At 34.3% G+C, this 20475-nt stretch overlaps 1 protein-coding gene across 1 annotated transcript; it reads left to right on the top strand.

The window, feature by feature from the left end:
* The first annotated feature begins 18707 nt into the window (after window positions 1-18707).
* On the top strand, window positions 18708-19751 carry LOC145104701 (uncharacterized). The gene has a single exon (XM_079041895.1). It carries the CDS (start codon window positions 18708-18710, stop codon window positions 19749-19751), a length of 1044 nt encoding a protein of 347 aa, XP_078898021.1.
* The last annotated feature ends 724 nt before the right edge of the window (window positions 19752-20475 follow it).

Genomic DNA, 20475 nt, shown 5'->3' with positions numbered 1-20475 from the left:
GAGGCTCTCAACTCGTCGAGTACACTTCATAACCCGCGTCCAAATCCATCTCTACTGGACGAGTTTGGGGCCTCAAACTCGTCGAGTTCATGTACAAATATGAATAACTTAAACCTTTGAATACATACCAAGATCCGGGTGTTACATTTAGGCTGGACCATTTTATCTCATTTGTTATTTTTTCTAAATACTTTGTTTGTTGGTACCCAATGTATATGTGAATGTTATATTTTATTTTTTAATTTAAGTTGTTTATCAAAATAACGTATATGATGTTAATTGGTCAATATTTGGCGTATAAATGACTTTAAGTTGTTCAATAATAGTAATGAAAAATGAAAAATTGTGATTAAATGTCAACAATAATCACAGTTTAATCTATTATGTGTCACTAAAGTCGACAATAGTTATGGTATACGAAAAAACATTTGACTAATAGTAGTTTATGGTCACGGTTTAATATATTACATGTCACTAAAATTCAACAATTGTCACGGCAAACGAAAAAACATGTGACTAATAGTTGTTTATGGTCATCGTTGAATCTATTATGTGTCACTAAAAGTGAATAATAGTCATGATAAATGAACAAAACGTGTGACTAAAAGTAGTTTATGGTAATGTTTTTAATATATTATGTATCACTAATAGTCAACAATAGCCATAACAAATGAAAAAACATGTGATTATTACTAGTTTATGGTCATGTTTTAATATATTATGTGTCACTAGAAGTCAGCAATAGTCATGAAAACAAAACAACTTGTGAGGGAAAGTAGCTTATGGTGACGGTTATCAAAAAATGATTGAAAAACTACAAAACTTAGTACCCTATGGTGACGGATTTACCTATAGTATTAGTAACGGTTTTTATAGGTTATAATAATTAAATGTCACCATATCTTTAATGATGCGGCCTTTCCTCACACATTGAATGAAAAAAACGTCATAAAATGTCTATAGTGACAGGTTTTTTTGTGGCCAAAGACCAGTTTTGTACTATTGTTCTTCGATAAATATCATCTACTCCCACCTCCTACCACCACCATCCACCTCCAACAACATATGTCATCTTCTCTCACCACCATTCACCACTAGAACCACCCACTACCACAACCAATAAACTAATCTACAATCAGCTTCACCCTACATCAAGATTGATTCAAACACAAATTCAAACCTACAAAATTGATTCAATCCTCCCATTGGTACTTCAAACTCAGATTCCAACAATAAAATTACATCCTTTAACGAAGGTGGTTATTGTGGTGCACAATTTAAGCAGAAGGAGTGAGTAGGGGATTTGGGGGTAGGGTGGTTTTCACAAAAGAGGGAGGAAGAGGAGCATGGAAAGGTGTGATCGAAGGAAATAAGGATGTTGATGATATATAGTAAAGGGATGGGTGGGGGCATTTTCACTGTAGAGGAGAAAGAAAACATGGAAAATGGAATTTTCTTTATTCTTATGAATTGTGTTGATGATGGCATGAAAAGTAGCATGGGATAATGAATTTAATGATATAATTTTACTTTATTTCATCTCTTTTGATTAACCAATATCCTCGTATAGCTATGTAACACCCGATTCAAGGTATTTTCATTTTGACCCTTGGTGTGTAATTAGTTTGCAAGTTTGGTCCCTAGGGGCATTATTGTAACTTTTGGGAGGGGAGTGCGTATGTTGGGCGTACCTCTTGTACGTGGGGAGTACATAATCAGGGAACAAACCCTAATTTTAGGGTTTGGACCCTATTTAAGAAACCTTATGCCCGAGGTTTCCTCCTTACTAGCCTTCATAGCCTCTTTTGAGTCCCATTTCGAAACCCTAGCCCATTCCAAGAGACAGTTGACATTTATGTGTGTTTTGGTGTGTGTTTGGTGTATCACCAAGAGGAAGAAGCTTGGTGGAGGAACATTGATCAAGGATAAGCTTGTAGATCCAAATTTCATTCATCATTTTCACCTTCATAGAGGTATAAAGCTTTGACCTTGCTCATTTTATGCTTAGATCTACATCTAGTAGAGTTTTGCTCACTTTTTGGTCCCATGAATGAGATCTAGTGGGAATTTACCACTACAGAAGTTATGAGTTGCTCCTCTTGATGTTTGTGAGATGTCTAGTCCATAAAGTTAGCATTTTGATGGTTGAGGATAAACCATGTATAAGTATATGTCCATTTGGTGAAAGTAGGATGCTAAATCTAAGGTTTGAGTCCATTGGAGCCATGTAAAGGCACCAAGTTAGTGACTTTATGGATTATGACGTTCCCCAAGGTTTGGATCTGGAATATGGATGTTTGGTCTTAAGCATTAAGTGCTTAATGGGCAAAATGGCTTAATGGGGGCGTACGCAAGCGTACGCTGCACATACGCGTCTGGAACCCCGACTCCATGTAGCAACCTAGTACGTCGGGCGTACTAGGGGTACGCTAAGTGTACTCGGCCAGGATGGGATTTTGACTTTTGGGCCGCCATTGGACTTTAAGGTTTTGGGACCTTGTTGGGCCACAAGTCTTTCTAAGATTGGGCCACTATTTGGCTTTGGGCCCTCATGGATTTGGGCCCATAATGGGCCTTGAGTGTCTTTTAGGAATTGGGTCACAAGACGTATAATTCTTTCTGTCTAGTCGAGTACTGATTAACTGAAGGGAATCATCCTTTCCAGTCATGTTGGTAATGGATAAATAACCACAACAAATAGATAAGTAATCTGAGAATGAGAAGAGAAACAAACCAGCAGAAGCAAACAAATCGAACAACAAGAGATCGAATAGCAACAACAAATTAACAACAACAGCAAACGAATACCAACAAGCAAACTAGCATCAACTGTGAAGGAGCATCAAACATATTAGAAACGAAATGGCTACAATAACCTTCTAACAACGTATCAAACCTCTGCTCTCATACAATGATAATATAGCCATATGATTATTGAAAGAGAGAAATTACAAGGTTCTCAATGAAAAGCATAAAGGCTACAAAGAAGAAAGGGGAGAATAAATACTAGCTAAAAAGAAATCCTAATGGGCTAAAGCCTAAAGGGCCCATAAATATGTGGTATAACAACATATATAAGCTAACAAATAACATAACAATCAATAAGATAACAATCCATAACATAACAAACCATAACATATAAATCCTAAACACATAACATTCCATAACATATAAATTCATAAAACATAACAAACCTAACAAAATAATCCATAACACATAACAACTATAAACATAAAAATCCATCAAATGAACCATAACATACTAAAGTCAAACAATGAACCATAACATACTAAAGTCAAACAATTAATCCAAATTTTCTTCCTGCATTTGTTACCCACGGCTCACAAGTCGACAAGTTAAGGCGCAACCAAATTTTCCTATTACCCGCACTTTCAACAAATAACATAAGAGCAATGGTGTATTTCAGATCATATTCTCCCCACTCCAAGCTTGCCACTTCGCCATACAATCATCCATCTCCTTGTCAAGATTATTTGCTAGCGTGAATGCCTGTGTAGCCTTAACAATTTCTCTGCCAACTTCTTGCAACTCATCATCAAGTGTGGTTTCCTTGAGTCCATTTCGTCCCCCTCTCCCCTCTTGTTTTTTGTCCTCCCAGATGATTCTTCACTTGCAGGTGAAGCACTAGTAGGTTGGGGTACTATTGAGGTTGGGGTATCCACATGAGGTGTTGGCTCTTCCATCTCAGTATCCTTAAAATCATGTGTAGTAAAGACTTCATTGGGATGGGTTAGTGTTGAAGGTGGCCCCCAACTGTGAACATCTGTCGAGGTCGCCCCATCAAATAGTTGGGTACAAAGATCAGAGCAAGGAGGTGTAACGTCCGATTCTTCAGGTAAATTTCTTATCCTTTAAGTATCAAATTATGTTGCATAAGGACCTAGTATGTTGGGGGTAAATGAGGTACGTTGGGCGTACATCGAAGAGCCTTAGACACGGGGTAGCCCCCTGGTACGCTAGGCGTACCCATTTGTACGTTGGGCGTACATCAGCCAGGGGCAAACCCTAATTTTTAGGGTTTTTACCCTATTTAAGCACATTAAGTCCCCAAGGTTTTCACCTTATCAGCATCCATTGCCTCATTTGAGCTATATCTCGAAACCCTAAGATGAAACCCTAACCCATTTCTCAAAAGATTGACCCTTGTGTGTGTTTTGGTGTGTGGGTGGTGCTCTTTGAAGAAGAAGAAGCCTTGTAGATAAGCATTGATCAAGTGGAAGCTTGTTGGTCCAAAAGTTATTCACTCTTTCCAGCTTGTTGGAGGTATAAAGCTCATATCTTGATGATTCTATGTGTTAGATCTAGTCTAGGGCTTGTTTTTATCATATTTTGGTCCCTTTGAGTCATCCTTGTGAGTATGATCTACTCTAGGAGCTTAGAATTTTAGATCTGATCATTTCTGATATTGTTAGTGCATAAAAATGTCATCTTGATGGGTTATGATGAACCATGCAAAGGTTAGTGTTCATTCTTTTGAGGATAAAGTGTTTAAGTTTGGTTTTGGAGCTTATTAAGACATGCAAAAGCATAAATATTGCAACTTTAAGGCTTAATACGTTTTATTGGGCTTAGATCTGAAGTGGATGTTGGGTCTTAAAGCATTAAGACCTTAATAGAAAATTTGGGTCTTGGACGCGTACACCAGGCGTAAGTTTTGGTACACTGTGCGTTGGCGTCTTGGCCCTGTAACCTTCCCCCGTGAGAATCAATTGTACGCAGGGCGTAGAAATGAGTACGCTAGTCGTACTCTCTCAGACCACCCATTTGGGATTTTGTTTGGGCTACCTTGGGCTTTAGGTTTTTGGGCCCTTATTTGGCCACAAGTCCTTCTGAGTTGGGCCTTTATGGATTTAGGCCCATATTGGGCTTTAAGTGAATTTTGGACTTTGGGCTAGTTTGGAATTAGACTATGTTATGTTAAGTCCCATTAAGGGATGGGTAAAGCGAACTTTTTACCCTAGGAGTCGGGATCTAGAATCTGGACCCTCAGTTTGGGTTAGTGACCTAATTAGGGTTGTATTATTTGTGATTTAGTGTAAGGATTTTCGATTCAGCAGCCCGAGTGTGATTTGTTGACCTCCAAACTGAGGTGAGTTTTCCTTCATTGAACTCGTGGGTCGAAGGGACCAATGTCGGCCCAATGGATTATGTTTGTAGAATGATAGTTGTCTTTGTGACACTTATTGTTATGCCTACATGTGCTTGTTGTCTTTGTGACTCTTGCTGATAAGATTGTATGCTTAGCTGTAGGGGTGAAATAAACCTGATACCGAAGGGGGGTGGAATAGACCTATTATCAATTGAAAGATACCGAAGGGGGGTGAAATAGACCCAGTACTGGTTGAAAAATACTGAAATGGGTAAAATAGACCCGGTACCGGTTGAAAGATACCGAAGGGGGGTGAAATAGACTCAATTATGCTTTGATTGTTATGTATGTATGGTATGAGGTGTTTTGGGGAAGCTCACTAAGATCTGTGCTTACAATTTTCAGTTTATGTTTCAGGTACTTCCAACTCGAAGGGGAAGGGCCCGAGTTGATCGCACCGCATCCGCCCATGTTTTCCGCATTATGTGATTTTGGGATGATATACTCTGGTGATATTTTCACTATGATACATTTTGGTTGACTTGACATGATTATTGATTGTTTGAGAATGATTTTAATAACAAAAAATTTTATATGAATTTTGGGATGTTACAGGAGGGGTGCATTTCTCAGCTTATCTACATACTTGTTCAACTGTTTGAAAATTTAATAAATATTATCAAACTAGTAAAACAAAATAATCTAATATATATATATATATATATATATATATATATATATATATATATATATAAATATGTCGCTAGGTTATTCTATTCTAGCAATATATTGTGTGGATGTAGAAATGATTGTGGTCCAATCATTTTTATTAATTTAAGAAAGTGATTTATGTATATTATTAAATTTAAAGAAAATAGAATAATCACTTAAATCTCACTATAAGGGTAGTTTAGTCAATTAATCCAGATTAAAAAAAGGAAGATTGAGGATTTTAAGGGATAACAGATTCTATAAATTTAAAAAATCTAACTGTAGGGATGATAATTCTCCTAATTCGGATATTCTGACAGAATATGTTTATCAATATATTGAAAAATAACAAATATGCTTGAATCATAAAAGAATACACATTTTGACAGAATATATATTTTGATTGAATAAACTTCTTGAAGAATAACAAATTTTTGGATACAATTTAAATTTTTACATTACATTCTTAGAAAAGAAAAAACTTTATATATTATTCTATGGTGGTGTTACATTTATTAATAACAAAGAAACACAATATATAAATTATTCTACCATAATATACTATTACATATAGTTTTTCATTATATTGCAGATTATTCTGCTAGAATAATCCATTATTTTTGGAAGATTGGTGGCTATTGTTCATCTTCATCCCATACAATGTCATCCAACCTTTAGCCCCCCCCCCCCTCTCCTTGGTCATTTCCAACATCTTGACCCCTATGCCATTTCAAAATACGCTCACATTATGTGAGAATGACATTTTGTGAGATTGAAATTCTAAAACAAAATTCACACAAAACCATACAAAAGCTAATAAGAACATATCGAGAAAGAGATCGGTAGGTAAGTGAGCTTATGAGATTACATTATGTGGTGTTTTTGGTAATCCACTGCATAAGTTGACTTGGAATTCAAGATTCTATTCTTACAGAATTGGAATTCGAGATTCCATTCCAACAGAATGTTGTAAGGTTCATATGTACCTTGTTTTGCTTCGATATCTCTCGTTGTTTCAATTATCTAAATATAAAGAATAATTGACATTAAGAGGCATTAAAAATAACAAAACTAACAAGCTAAAGAGAAAAAGGACTATGAAATTGACATATCAGTAACTTCTTCAACCATATCCGACTTTTATACAATCTAGGATTTCATTTACATAAACAAAATTTTGAAAACTTATCAAGTGAGATTCGAAAGATAACCTGTAAATAAACTATACAAAAAAATTCTGAAGTCTTCCCATTCTTAATTTCCTAGTTCATTCTTCACTTCTTAATATGACCTGTAACAGTTAACACCAAACATCCCTTGTGGATTATTCATCATCTAAGTTGGTATGCCCAACTACCTGTAAGATGCACATCCAAACATCTCCTGTGGATTTTTTATCATCTAAGTTGTATGACCAATTAATAATACTGATATGTTACAATGATATGCAAAAAAAAAAAAAATAAAAAATAAAAAATAAAAAAAATAAACATCCATAAATGGGTTTTTTCTGTGTCTAAAGAAACAAAGCCAAACTTTATAACAGTAAAGTACATTGAGTTCATGCTGGCAACAGCCTCTGTAACACTAAAATATACTGAGTTCCTTTTAGCCCAACCTATTGATAAAAAAAATGTTGTTTCGTTATTAGAGGGGCAATCGTAAAGAGCATCGTGTTACAATTTTTTCTGATTTTAATTTGGACATGCACTGTAGTTGATTTGTGTTCCATTTTGGGGGAGATTACTATGATTACAACACCAAAATCAGGTCAAATACAACAACAAAGTCTAAATGAAATTACCAATAACGTTGACTCCACCATAAAGTCGATGAAGATTGATGATGAATTTCGAGCGTCGGTTGGTGGAGGCATTGACAGAGTGTTGTTGTCGCCGACGTGGAGGATTTGACGGAGGGAATGATTCGTCGGAGGAAGTGTCAATCTTGAGGGTTCAAAGTTCAAACCCATTGATGAGTAGTCAAATGAAATTACCAATTCACCCATTGATATCGTCTATGTATGTAGGAATAAAAATTGCTAAACCCTAGAAGAAATTTGAACCCCCAATTGATATAATCAGAACCCTACTCGAAGATCAGACCAGGTTCGATGAAGGACGAATGCATATGAGATTATCAGGAAGAAGTGATGATTATGAATGATGGCGGAGAGTAGAAGATGGAAGAGTGTGATGGTTTAGAGAAAGTGCGGGTAAGAACTTCATCCGGCGATTGTGGTAGCTAGACGATGAAGATACGTAGGGTTATTGAGATGTAACAACATTTAAAGGAATTTGACCCATTATTTTAATCCGAGATATAATAGATTTTCCATATATATTGGAACTTAAATTAGGTGTATAAAAGAAAATTACGAATATAGTCTTATCTAGGTTTTTAAATTGATTGGTCCACAATCATCTCTACATCCACACAATATAATAGTTAGTACATATGAACCTAACTCTCTCTCTCTCTCTCTCTCTCTCTCTATATATATATATATATATATATATATATATATATATATATATATATATATATATATATATATATATATACACCTTCGCTTCTGCTTCCCATTCTTCATTAGTCATGTTGAAAGAATTTGTTATAGGATTATAAAGATTTCCGATTTTATTTTTAAGTTTTAACCACACTGCATACTTTGCTTTTAAATAGTCTTATAAGTTTTTCATTTGTTTTCAGTCAACAACAAAATTATGATCGTTTTTTCAATTTCTCCGCGACTACAGTCCATGAGCTTGCTTTTAGGCCACTACCCTCCCAACCATTACTTGTTAATTTGTGTATACATGCTTCCAAAAAAGTTTTGTCCACAATCTCCAACTTCCAACTAATTCTAGTCCTTTTATTTGCCATGTCTATTATAAAAAGAAAGATAAATCATCCACATAACACACATTTACAACATAAATCAAGCATAAATTTGACTTCATCACATTTTTAGCAACATATACAACATAAATTTTGATTTCATATAAATAAATTTTGATTTCATAAGCATATAACATTTTCTGATTTCTGATTTCATACAAACATGTACAACATATTCAACATTTTCCGATTTCATACCAACATGTACAACATTTTCTGATTTCATATACCTAAAATCTGATTTTTATGCACACATTAGTTCATATCAAAATCACACATTAGTTCATATAGATAAAATCAGATTTTATACACAAATATACATTATCAACTGATTTGATGCACACCCTTTAAACCATTTCAATCTAAGAAGAATGAAATCGGTAATTTCACTAGACATTAACCTTTTTGTGATTTAAAAAAAAAGCAAAAAAAGGCAGAATACGTTACCTGCAGTGTAGGTCGTCGTCGGTGCTGTGGAGGTCGTCGTCGGCGTTGTGGAGGTCGTCGCTGGTCGGAGATGCTAGGAGCGGAACTCGTCGGTGGGAGATGTTGACGAAGAGCCGACTGGTCGATGGAACTATTTGTTCGAGCGTGTTTCTTTTTAGGTCTCCAGGGGAAGGCGAGGGCAGATAAGGAAAAAAAGGGTTGTGGACTTTTTCTTTTCCAGTCAGCCAAGAATTTTAGGCTTACCGTGTAAGCCAATTGGGTCAGCATCGTTGACCGAGTCAGCTACAATATGCATCTATCAACAATATGCATCTATCAAACAGTCGGACTGTTGACCAAGTCAGTAGTAAGCACTGACCGGACCCGGTAAGTTCAAATCAAACAGCCCCTTAGTTATCTTCTTTTGTTCTCTATTCACATAAAAGTACTCAACCCTTGTAACCCTTAAATATTATTGAGATTAATATGGTGTTATTCAAAATGTGTTTTTTATTTTTCGATTTTTGGTGTTCCACTATAAGTACGGTGTTTGTATGATTTTTTTGTTTGCTTTAAATTGCTTAAAATTTGGAATTGCTTGAAAATAAATGGTTTTTTTCTAATATCGATGATACTATATTATTGTATTACATCTATATCCAAACACATCATTTCACTAAGCCGTTTGGCTTATATATATATCTTCATATATAGAACATCATAAATTTCAAATCTTAACTATATTATATTATAAAGCATATTGAATTTTTCTTGAAATTTAAGAGGTACATGCTTGATAACATAATGTACAAATCTTTTATGCACAAACCACTCATTTTTGTTATTAACAAAAACTAATTATGGAAAAGAATAATCAACGAAAATATTTAAGGAAGGAAACATCAATTAAATTTTGTTTCTTTTTTAACGTGGATAAAATATTATATTAAAAGCCAACCACCAAAATTGTAGAAGTACACTAAAAAATAAAAAAGTTGAGATATGTGTCGCTTCACATTATTGTCACTTTACTCACCACAAATCACAATTCCACGTTCTTTTAATATATTTTAGCTTCGGTTAATCATTTAGTTTATTTTTCTTTCTTTATTCATCTTTCATATCGATATACTTAATAGGAAGGATTTCTTGTGGATTTCTTGTGGATTTCCAATGGTGTTTTTGGTTTTAGTGGTGTGATTATCACATAATTGTGGGCCTCTATATCCCTGATTTTTTATTCATTATTTTTATCATGACTATGCATTCTTTTTAATCTTGAGTTTCCATATATCTATGTATATGTTAAGGTTTTGACATAAAAAAATTATGCATTTGTATTCTTGAATTTTTGTATATCTATGTATATGTTAAATTTGTATATGGTGGGCCTATTCTCTTCTCTTCAGTGAATTTTATGGAAAACTTGAAGTGAATTTTTAATAAAATGCATAAGAACTAAAACAATGGATATTATCTATTATATTTTCCAAAGTATTACTGGAGAGCTATTAAGGGTCGTTCATCCATCAAACTTTTTGATGAATTGGTCGGTTCAAGTTCCTCAAGAACAATGATCTATTTTTCTCGTTTTGATATCTTTTTATTCATAAAATACAATTATTATTGGTCGTTACATTTAAGTCTATGTATGTTTTTTGAAAGCTTATTTTTTTTCAGGATGCTCAATATCAAGAATATGTGTCCCATGAAGCTTATTTAGGCTTATCTATTTTTCTTAATAAGAAAAATTACTTTTCGTTATCACTGTAATTCAACATAACTTTTTTATAACTTGGTGGTATATGATAATTAAAGAAAATGACAGGTTTTGATTTCTTTATTTTGGTATTTTTGGTCAAGACTATAAGAACTACTTGTGATTTTACCATCGATCGAGAGGTAATAAACTATAGTATGTTTTCAACCTTAATTTTTAATATACTTTGTTGGTTCAATTTACGGCTTACACGTTGTATTAATTTCAAATAATTAACCATTTGTGCATGACAGTCTTCATGTTCAACTTAACTGTAAAAATTTCACCACCTAATTTATAAAATTTTATTCGATCGAATGCTAATTTGAAAATCTCATATAAATTGTGCCCGTTGTAAAACTAAGTTGTTCGGCTACTAAACCCTATAACATTTCCAAGTATGGTTGATTTATCAACTTACATTGATCATTTTTGCCGCATAAAGTATTTTCTATATCCTAGGTGGAAACCTAAACTAGATAAATATGTTTTTTTTTAAGAATTTTGATTTGTGTTGTTTTTGTTGATGAAAGTCTAAATACAATATAAGGAACTACATATTTCACAATAAAATTCATAGGGTGGAAAATAAAGAACGTAAGGACAAAAAAAAATTGTGCCTCAATTTAAAGTGGTTCACACTTGTTGAAAATCAGTTTTCAAACCATCTCATGTGATTTTTTCCTCTAGATAACAAATTTACTTATGACCTGTTTGTTAAGTATTATACAACAAAACAAGATGCATTATGCTTATTGTGTATTCGGCTAATAGTAATTGAAAAAAAATGCATTTTCTTTTTCCCTCCTCACCTTACTATTGAAGAAAGTCCAAGATAATTTGTCACATATGAAACTTTCAAAACATTCTCTGAAAAAGCTTCAATTTTGGATTTTTATTTTATAATTAATTTTCAATCATCTTCTTAGGACTTAACGTGGAAAAGCGATTTATATAATCTACGCTTGGGCATGATGTTTGTCCAAAGGTTGGCCATGGATTTTTCTAACATATCAACCAAAAAATTTGTAGTCGTTGAAGCAGTAATACTTGTCGCCGCCGTTTTGCACGGGTGCACACATAGTATAAACGGTGCACACATAGTATAAACTAAATGGTTTTTTGTCTACCCGTATTAAGGTGTTGAAAAAATATCTATTTTCTAGTTGAAGGCTTAAGTTCTGTGATAAAAAATAATAATTTAGAAATAATATTTAAAGGTACGTTAACGTTCAAAAAAAAAAAATTAAACATCATCATAATTTCATTACTTCGGTACACTTGAATTATAGGCCCCAAATTATTTTACTTTTCGGTGGAAGTTGGGGGGCTTTTGGCGGGAGAGTGTTAGTGAAGCTAAGTAGCCACTAGCTAAGTAGCCTTAGCAGGACTTTACCAAAATCACCTGCAGAGATTGCAAAATGTGGAATCACCCGTAATTTTTCCGATAAATTCTTAGTAAGCCTAAACTCAAGCCGATTCTTCTCAATCAGGTAATTCTTTTGGTAAATAATTTTACTTTCAGTTTATTATTTCATTCTCGCTTGCCTGGCTGAGTACTTGATTATACAGAGGGTTTAATTGTTTATATTTATGCCAAGATTCAGTACTCGTTCATAACTTTTCTTCAAGTAATGATATTTCTGCGTCTGTAATTGAGTAATTCAGAGTTCAAATGTTGATTGATTTCTTGAAGTATGTTAATATACAAATTCATGGTTTTGGTTTTCTAATTTATTTAATTTTTTTAAATTGTTGGGCAAAATTTGGTATTTTGATCCTTTTGACACGTGCGCTATTGGCTATTGGCTAAGTGTAGGAATGACTAAGACAACGAGTGTGACTACAAAATGGAGCCATGATAATGCATCTAGCAGTAACACGTTCAAGACTCGTGACAAAAGTAGTGTGGCACCCTGGTCAGAGCTTAACCGTGATGTGTTGTTTTTAGTTATGATGCTACTGGGAGTCATTGATTTTGTTGCAAGTCATGGAGGTCATTTGCACTTTGTAACAAAAAGAGGTTTATGGCATCCAGACGACCCATGTTGGTATGGATCCCTATGTATCCTTATACGAAAGAGTGCTACTTAGAGGACTTTGAGGGAAACTATTTCAAAACCCTCCTTCCCCATTGTGTTGGCATTGGTAAGGAGTGTGTTGGATTAACTTGTGGTTACATGGTCTTTTACGGGGAGAAAACCCGTGACTTTTGGCTTATAAATCCTATCACAAGGAATGAACTTCATTTCCCGGCTTTCCCAGGTTCACCAGGTAAGGCTATTCTTGTCTTTTCACCTTCAATGCCTGGGTCTGGGTTGGTGCTTGTTGTGTTAAATCGATCCAGCTATAGAATATGGTTTTCACTAGAGGGTAAAGGAGCACGGAATCATGTCTCTTCTGTTAACCACTTTCTTGATCTACACGCTTTCAAGGGAAAGATATATACCCTAAACTCCAATGGGTGTTTATATGAACTGAGGTTCAATCCAAAGCCCAAATTGACTCTACTAGAAATCAAGAATTTGGGGGAGTCACGTATCTTTCATCGGGAGTTTGTAAGTTCGGGTGAAAATCTTTATGTTATACAATACATTTCCGAAGATTTGTTCCAAGTTCAGGAACTAAATTTTGGTGAGATGAAATTGGTGTCGCTAGAAGAAAATACAATAGGAGAATATGCTTTTTTTCTAAGCATATGGAATCATCATAGTGTTGCAATTAAACCAGAGTCATGGGCTGTTGACCCTCGGTCAGATTTCAAGAGTTATGATTGCTTCTGTGACTCTACCGATGAAACTCAGAAAGGGAGGTTTTTTAAAACACGCATGTGGTACTTCCCCCATCTTTGTTTGGATGTTGATCTTGTTAATGAGTGATCATACACTTGTTAATTACCACTCTTATCTTTTCGTATGTTGAATATTTTCAAGGCTTGTATCTTGCAACTATCTTTTGCTTCATTATCATCTACATCTCCCTTTTTATGTTTTTTCTGAGGATTAAGGACTTGCAAAATTCATATATCCGAGGAGGTTAATCGACATGACATATTTCACCCTCCATTTTGTGAAGATTTAATAACGAATGTAGTTAAATATATGTGGTACACTTGGTGCAACATGATGTGTCATTCTGCTGCCTTGCTCGAGTCTGAGTGGGCTTAAAGATTGCCAACCCTTAATATATTTTGAAAATATTGAGCAAGGTAAGCATGAAATATGTCCACTAATTTTACAGACATAAGTATAACATGGTTATGGTCAATCAAGTGCTGATAAAGGTCATTACTAGTTATAGCTCCAAAACTAAACATGCAAATATTTAATATTTTAATGTAACTCATTGTAGATGTCGCATTAATTTATTTGTGCCTTTGATTTAATACAATAATTAGTCAATAATAAGTTAGAAGAATGGTCCCTTAGTTTTACCAAATACTACAATATTGGTTCCTCAGAATGAAAGTTTCTCAAAGAAGTCCCTAAGTTTGATTTCTGTTTCAGAAATGGTCCCTCCATAAACAATGTCTCAGTCTTTCTGTTAAACACCCGCATGTGTAATGCTCATGATGGTATTTTGTTTTTTTCTTCTCTCGTCTCTCTCTAATTAATTATCTGTAACCGTTTTTAATTCTAATTGTGGATTTTATCTTTAGATAACAAAGTAGCCTCATGTACATTGCACATGGGAGTGTTTAACAAGTGGTTGAAATGCTGCTGCGGACAACTTTGAAACAAAAACTAAATTTAGGAAATCTTTAGGAGACTTTTATTTTGGAGGACCATTCTTGCAATTTTTGGTAAGGCTTAGGGACCATTTTTGTAATTTACTCTTGGACTAATTACGTTTGTATTATAAATTTATAATACAACAATTTTTGGTTTTTATAGCGTATACCGTTTGTGGTCGATGTAGAATCTTTCTTGCTTTTACATAATATATTTTAAAATCAAAAGTAGCGGTATTCATTAGCAATATTCTTAGGTTCAACTCCTCCATTTGGGACAAACTGAAAGATATAGTTTATGAGTACAATAGTAGCCCAACGGTACCAGGTGGTGTCCTCCCTCTTTGAGGTCGATGGTTCAAGTCTCGTTGTGGACATAGGTGGTATTAGGTGTTAGATTAGGAGTAGATTTATATATTTGTATTTGACGGTTCAAAAAAAAAAAAAAAAACAGGGGGTGTGTTAGCCATTCTATATAAACATAATATATTTACTAAATTGCCTAAAATGGTCTCTATGATTGCCATCAATGTGATGTGTACATTGAAAATTAAGTATTTGTTGATATTGTGAAAAGCCTTTCATGTGATTTGTCCCCTTGATGATAATTCACTTCAAGAGCATATCTATTTAAGAAATCGTTGAACAATGTACATTGATTTAATATATTAATGTCATTGTTCAATCTGACAATCAAAAAACTCACCTCAAGTCCTTTACTTGAGAAGCAAAAGCTTCCAACATGATTGTCGACACACCGCACCATGATCATCTTAAGTGAATTGCCATTGCCAATCAATGGGACAACTTTTCCAAGCACAATCAGTGGTGAAATCAATATTAAAACTCAAATGTGTCAAACTTAATTTAGATAACAGAATAAACTGGTCAAAAAAATTTGATTAACCAAATTCAAACAAGCTACTAACAAAAATATTTAGGTTTTATGATAAAAAAATTTAAATGAATTAATAATCAAATTTAAACTATCAGAATATCTTTAACACAAATATCAAAACTTCTCTTTTTGTTATTTTTAGGGTTTTTGCTTCTTTACATGTCTTTTTCCTACTTCCACATTATATAATCTTATTATTAGACAATTTAAAGATTATAATTATTGTAGTTACAAGACCTTATAAAGTAAGATAATTACATGTATAATAGAAATTACTATGATTATGCTTGAGTTTTATTGGCAAACACTAACCCTCGCGTCCTCGGATGTTTGTCGTGGAGTTTGAACTTGTTAGGTAGTTTCCATTAACTGTTTTCCCTACATATATGAAAATATGAGTGTGTTTAATTTATGCAGGATTGTAAGCAGCTCCACTCATCAATGTTTAGGGTGTCCACTTAAAAATAATAAGGGTGTCCATTTAAACAATTGAATATAACCCTTGATAAAAGAGTGAGATCTCCTTAGAGCAGAATGCATACAATAAATACTAAGTAGCATATGTGAAAACCCACGATGTTCTTTGTGCAAATAAACTAATAAAGTATACGCTTAATGTCTTCAACATTTTGGTACTAAATGTCTTCAATATTTTCGTATTATCGTGCACATGGTGCTAAATATTTCAATTACACCCCCAATAAATTTTTTTAGGCATTTGATAGCAATATTTTCACCAATTTTTACATATTCATCGTTTTTATCGGCCGGTGCTCCTTATGGTAGGGATGAGCGTGGGACGGAACCGATACTGACCGGTACCGTTCCCGATTTCCCGAATACCGAATTTGGTCGAAAGTCAATTAATCTCGAGTACCGTACCGAATTAACGTTACTGGCGGTACCGAATCCCAAATTTCGTGATTTTGGAGTAACGAGTATTGTTCCATATTTTTAAATTCGGTACGGTTCCAGTACGGTACCGATACGGGATCGAGATTCTGTTCAAACTGCTCCCTACCTTATGGTAATTGTCAAACATCAACAATGTTTTTTTTTCTTAGTTCCGGTGAAAGACATTTATTTCCAGTGACATTTTCCTTTGTGTTGAAACAATCAACATGGTTGGGTAATGAGCCCACAATTCTGATTAATAGTTTGTGTTTAATTAAAAACATACGTCTAAGGGCGTGTTCGTTTGGGAGCGTTTGGTAGCTTCTAGCTTCTAGCGTTTGACAAAACGATCCATTTTGATCAGAAAATATTGTTTGGCGCTATAAGCTTCTAGCGTTTAGTTTAAACAAAACGCTTCAAATCCAAATGCTACTTCATGTAGCGTTTTACAAAACGCTACAAGCTACAAGCTACCTACTACCAGCTAATTTTGCCGAATACGCCGTAATCTGAAACAAAATGGTTGTGTCCCTCTTGACAACCTCAAGAAATATCTATTTCCCTTGATCGCTTATTAGAACTTTATGAATCATCTCGAGCTTTTTTATCTGCGAGCATCGAAAAAACTTTTAATGAGTGTCATCTTCATTGATGACAAACTTATTTGTATGTATAAAAGTTACTCGATGGCGTCGTTGTACATAGTTTGAAGAAAAAAACCGAAAACGATAAAATATGATATCACCATTTTAAATTTAATGTATAAAATATTCTGAATTAAAATGAAACGTAAAAGAATGATTCTTATTAATCCAAAAACCAAAAACTCACTGATGTCCGCTCCAAAGCCAAGTTAACGTGAAAATTAAATAGGGTGGGGTCCAATTCCATACCCATTGGGGTCTATTATGGAATATGGATACTAGATTCATATTACCAAATTATAAGGCTGCAGAAGATATTGTCGTATGATTCACCAAAATTACTCACAAGATTGTCATAATTATAGAAGCAACAATATTCTTGGAGTCTTACTTCTACCAATTTCTTAAACTTTTAAACTCAAGTCGATCCTTCTATCAAAGTCCTCTACCGCCGTTAATCAGGTAATTCTTTTGTCAAAACAATTTTAGTTTCGGTTTCGTTATTTCAGTTTTGGTTAGTCGATTACCTGATTATCTAGGTTTTAATGTTTATATCTTCTCCGATTCATTACTCGTATAACTCTTCTTGAAGTAATGGATTTTTCTGCTTTTGTAATTGGGTTATAACTCATATGATGATATGGAAGATTATCTTTATCATAATATGCACATATACAGTGATTTTTCCATAAGTTTTTTGGATGACAAAACTGTAAAATTGGTCCTTGTGGTTTGCAAAAAACTTTGGATGGGATCCAAAAAGTTTTCAACTTGCATGGAAGGTCCAAAATCAAGAATTTTCTTTGGTTTTGGTCCTTGAAAATTTGAAAGGACTATTTTGCCCTTATTATTTATTTTTCACATTTTCTTTATTTGTTTTAATTGTTTTATAATTAAAAAAAACAAAAGAAAAGAAAAATAGAATGACGTGTCCACCCCCACCTGATCTCTCTCTCTGTCTATTATAATCTTACCAGGTGCATGAACACGCTAATTTGATTTCTCTTTAACCCTCGTCGTCTTTAAATTCTACGACGATGACATCTCATTCATCTTCCACGAAGGCGTCATCCTCTACGATGGCGCAGATTTACTGATTTACTGGATCTGGACTCTCCTCCCACCTAATTCTTCCCCATCATAATCGTTCTCTTAAATTGGTAACTATGCACTTCCGAATCTTGCTCGCTTAATGTTTAATAGGATTACAATGGTGTGAGTGGGTTTTCTTGTGTAAAAGAGAAGGGTATCAACCATTGATGAGGTAGAAAGGATAGAAGGGTTGAGGAAGACAACCTGATGAGAGAGAGAGAGAGAGAGATCGGGTAGGGTGGACCTCCTCGTATTTTTCTTTTCTTTTGTTTTCTTTTTAATTATAAAACAATTAAAACAAATAAAGAAAATGTGAAAAATAAATAATAAGGGCAAAATAGTCCTTTCAAATTTTCAAGGACCAAAACCAAAGAAAATTCTTGATTTTGGACCTTCCATGCAAGTTGAAAACTTTTTGGACCCCATCCAAAGTTTTTTGCAAACCACAAGGACCAATTTTGCAGTTTTGTCTTTTTGGATTATCTAGGGTTTGTTTGAGTTTGGTATTTTGGTTTTTATATAAGGTTTTTATTTCAAGAAACATGGCCATAGGCAAAAGTATGACTAGAAACCGGAGCCATGTTGATGCATCATATTGGTCAGAACTTAACCATGATGTGTTGCTTTTAGTTATGATGCAACTGAGAGTTGTTGATTTTATTGCATTCAGTGGATTTTGTAAGTCATGGAGGTCATTTGCACACTCTAACAAGAAGATGTTTATGGCATCTAAATTGCCTATGTTGGTGTGGATCTCTGATAATCCTTATACGAAAGAGTGTTACCTAGAGGACTTTGAAGGAAGAAGATTCAAAACCCTCCTTCCCAATTTTGGTGTTAGGAAGTGTGTTGGATTAACTTGTGGTTACTTAATCTTTTATGGGGAGAAACCCAATGACTTTTGGCTTCTGAATCCTATCACAAAGCATGGATTACATTTCCCTGCATTCCCCAATATAGCAACTAATCATGGATTTAAGGCTATTCTTGTCTTTTCACCTTCAATACCCGGGTCTGGGTTGGTGTTTGTTGTTATAAATAGATACCAAAATAATGGTATATGGTTTTCCATAGCGGTTATGGGAGCATGGGGTCATGTCTCCTCTGCTTTTCGTATCATTGATTTACATGCTTTCAAGGGGAAAATATATGCCCTAAGGCCTGGTGGGTGTTTATATGAAATGAGACTCAGTCCAAAACCCAAGTTGACTAAACTAGAAGTCAAGAATTTTTGGATTCCACAGATCTTTCATCAGGAGTTTATAAGTTCGGGTGAAAACCTTTATGTGATTGACAGCTGTCATTATCCGTACATGGTTTATGAACTAGATTTTGGCGAAATGAAAGGGGTGTCGAGAGAAGAGAAAACAATAGGAGAATATGCTTTTTTTCTAAGCGTATGTAATCGTCATGGTGTTGCAATTAAACCAGAGTCAGAGTCATGGGCTGTTGACCCTCGGTCAGAATTCAAGAGTTATGGTTGCTTCCGTGACTCTATCGATGAACCTCAAAAAGGCAGGTTTTTTAAAACACGCATGTGGTACTTCCCGTATCTTTGTTTGGATGTTGATCTTGTTAATGAGTGATCATATATGTGTTAATTACCACACTCTTATCTTTTTGTATGTTAAATATTTTCAAGACTTGTATCTTGCAACTATCTTTTGTAGTGGCGGAGTCAGGATCAAAGTAAAAGGGTATCCAGAAAAAAATCATTTAAGGTTTTGAAAAAAAAAACAAAGCAAACTACGCTTAAGATCCCTCATGTGCTTGCATGTTAGGGTATTTTGGTCTTTTTACGTAGTTGTTACAGCGGATGGAGGAGAGAGGGAGGGGCTTAATGAGGGAAAATACCAAATTAGTCCTCATGTGTAGGGCACATGAGGGCTCTTGAGAGTATCAACCAAATGGAGTGAAGAGAGAAGGACCAAAGCTGCTAATTTAGATTGAAATATGTAACATTTTGCAACAATCGCCATCTTTGCATCAAATGTGTTATATTCAACAAACCTCAGGGACCAACCATTTAATTTACCTATTTTATCTAATATATCCTCTATTACTTTAAAAATAACATGATAAACGTTTTCTCATTGACGTATCAGTTATGTGATTTCCCTAAACCTCTTACAATAACGTAACTTATATAACTATCGTCATGACATATTTAAGTATTTAACCCTCCATTCTGTGAAGATTTAAAAATGAATCCAATTAAATATGTCAATCTGCCTTGATCGGGTCTAAGTGAGCTTAAATGTTGCCAATCCCTGAGTTAGAAAGTAGAAACTTCAATATTATATATTTCCA

Source organism: Lactuca virosa, chromosome 4 (assembly GCF_052849685.1).
Source record: "Lactuca virosa cultivar CGN04683 chromosome 4, Lactuca_virosa_CGN04683_v6, whole genome shotgun sequence".
NCBI classification, from domain to species: domain Eukaryota; kingdom Viridiplantae; phylum Streptophyta; class Magnoliopsida; order Asterales; family Asteraceae; genus Lactuca; species Lactuca virosa.
This window is presented reverse-complemented; position numbering and strand designations above follow the sequence as displayed.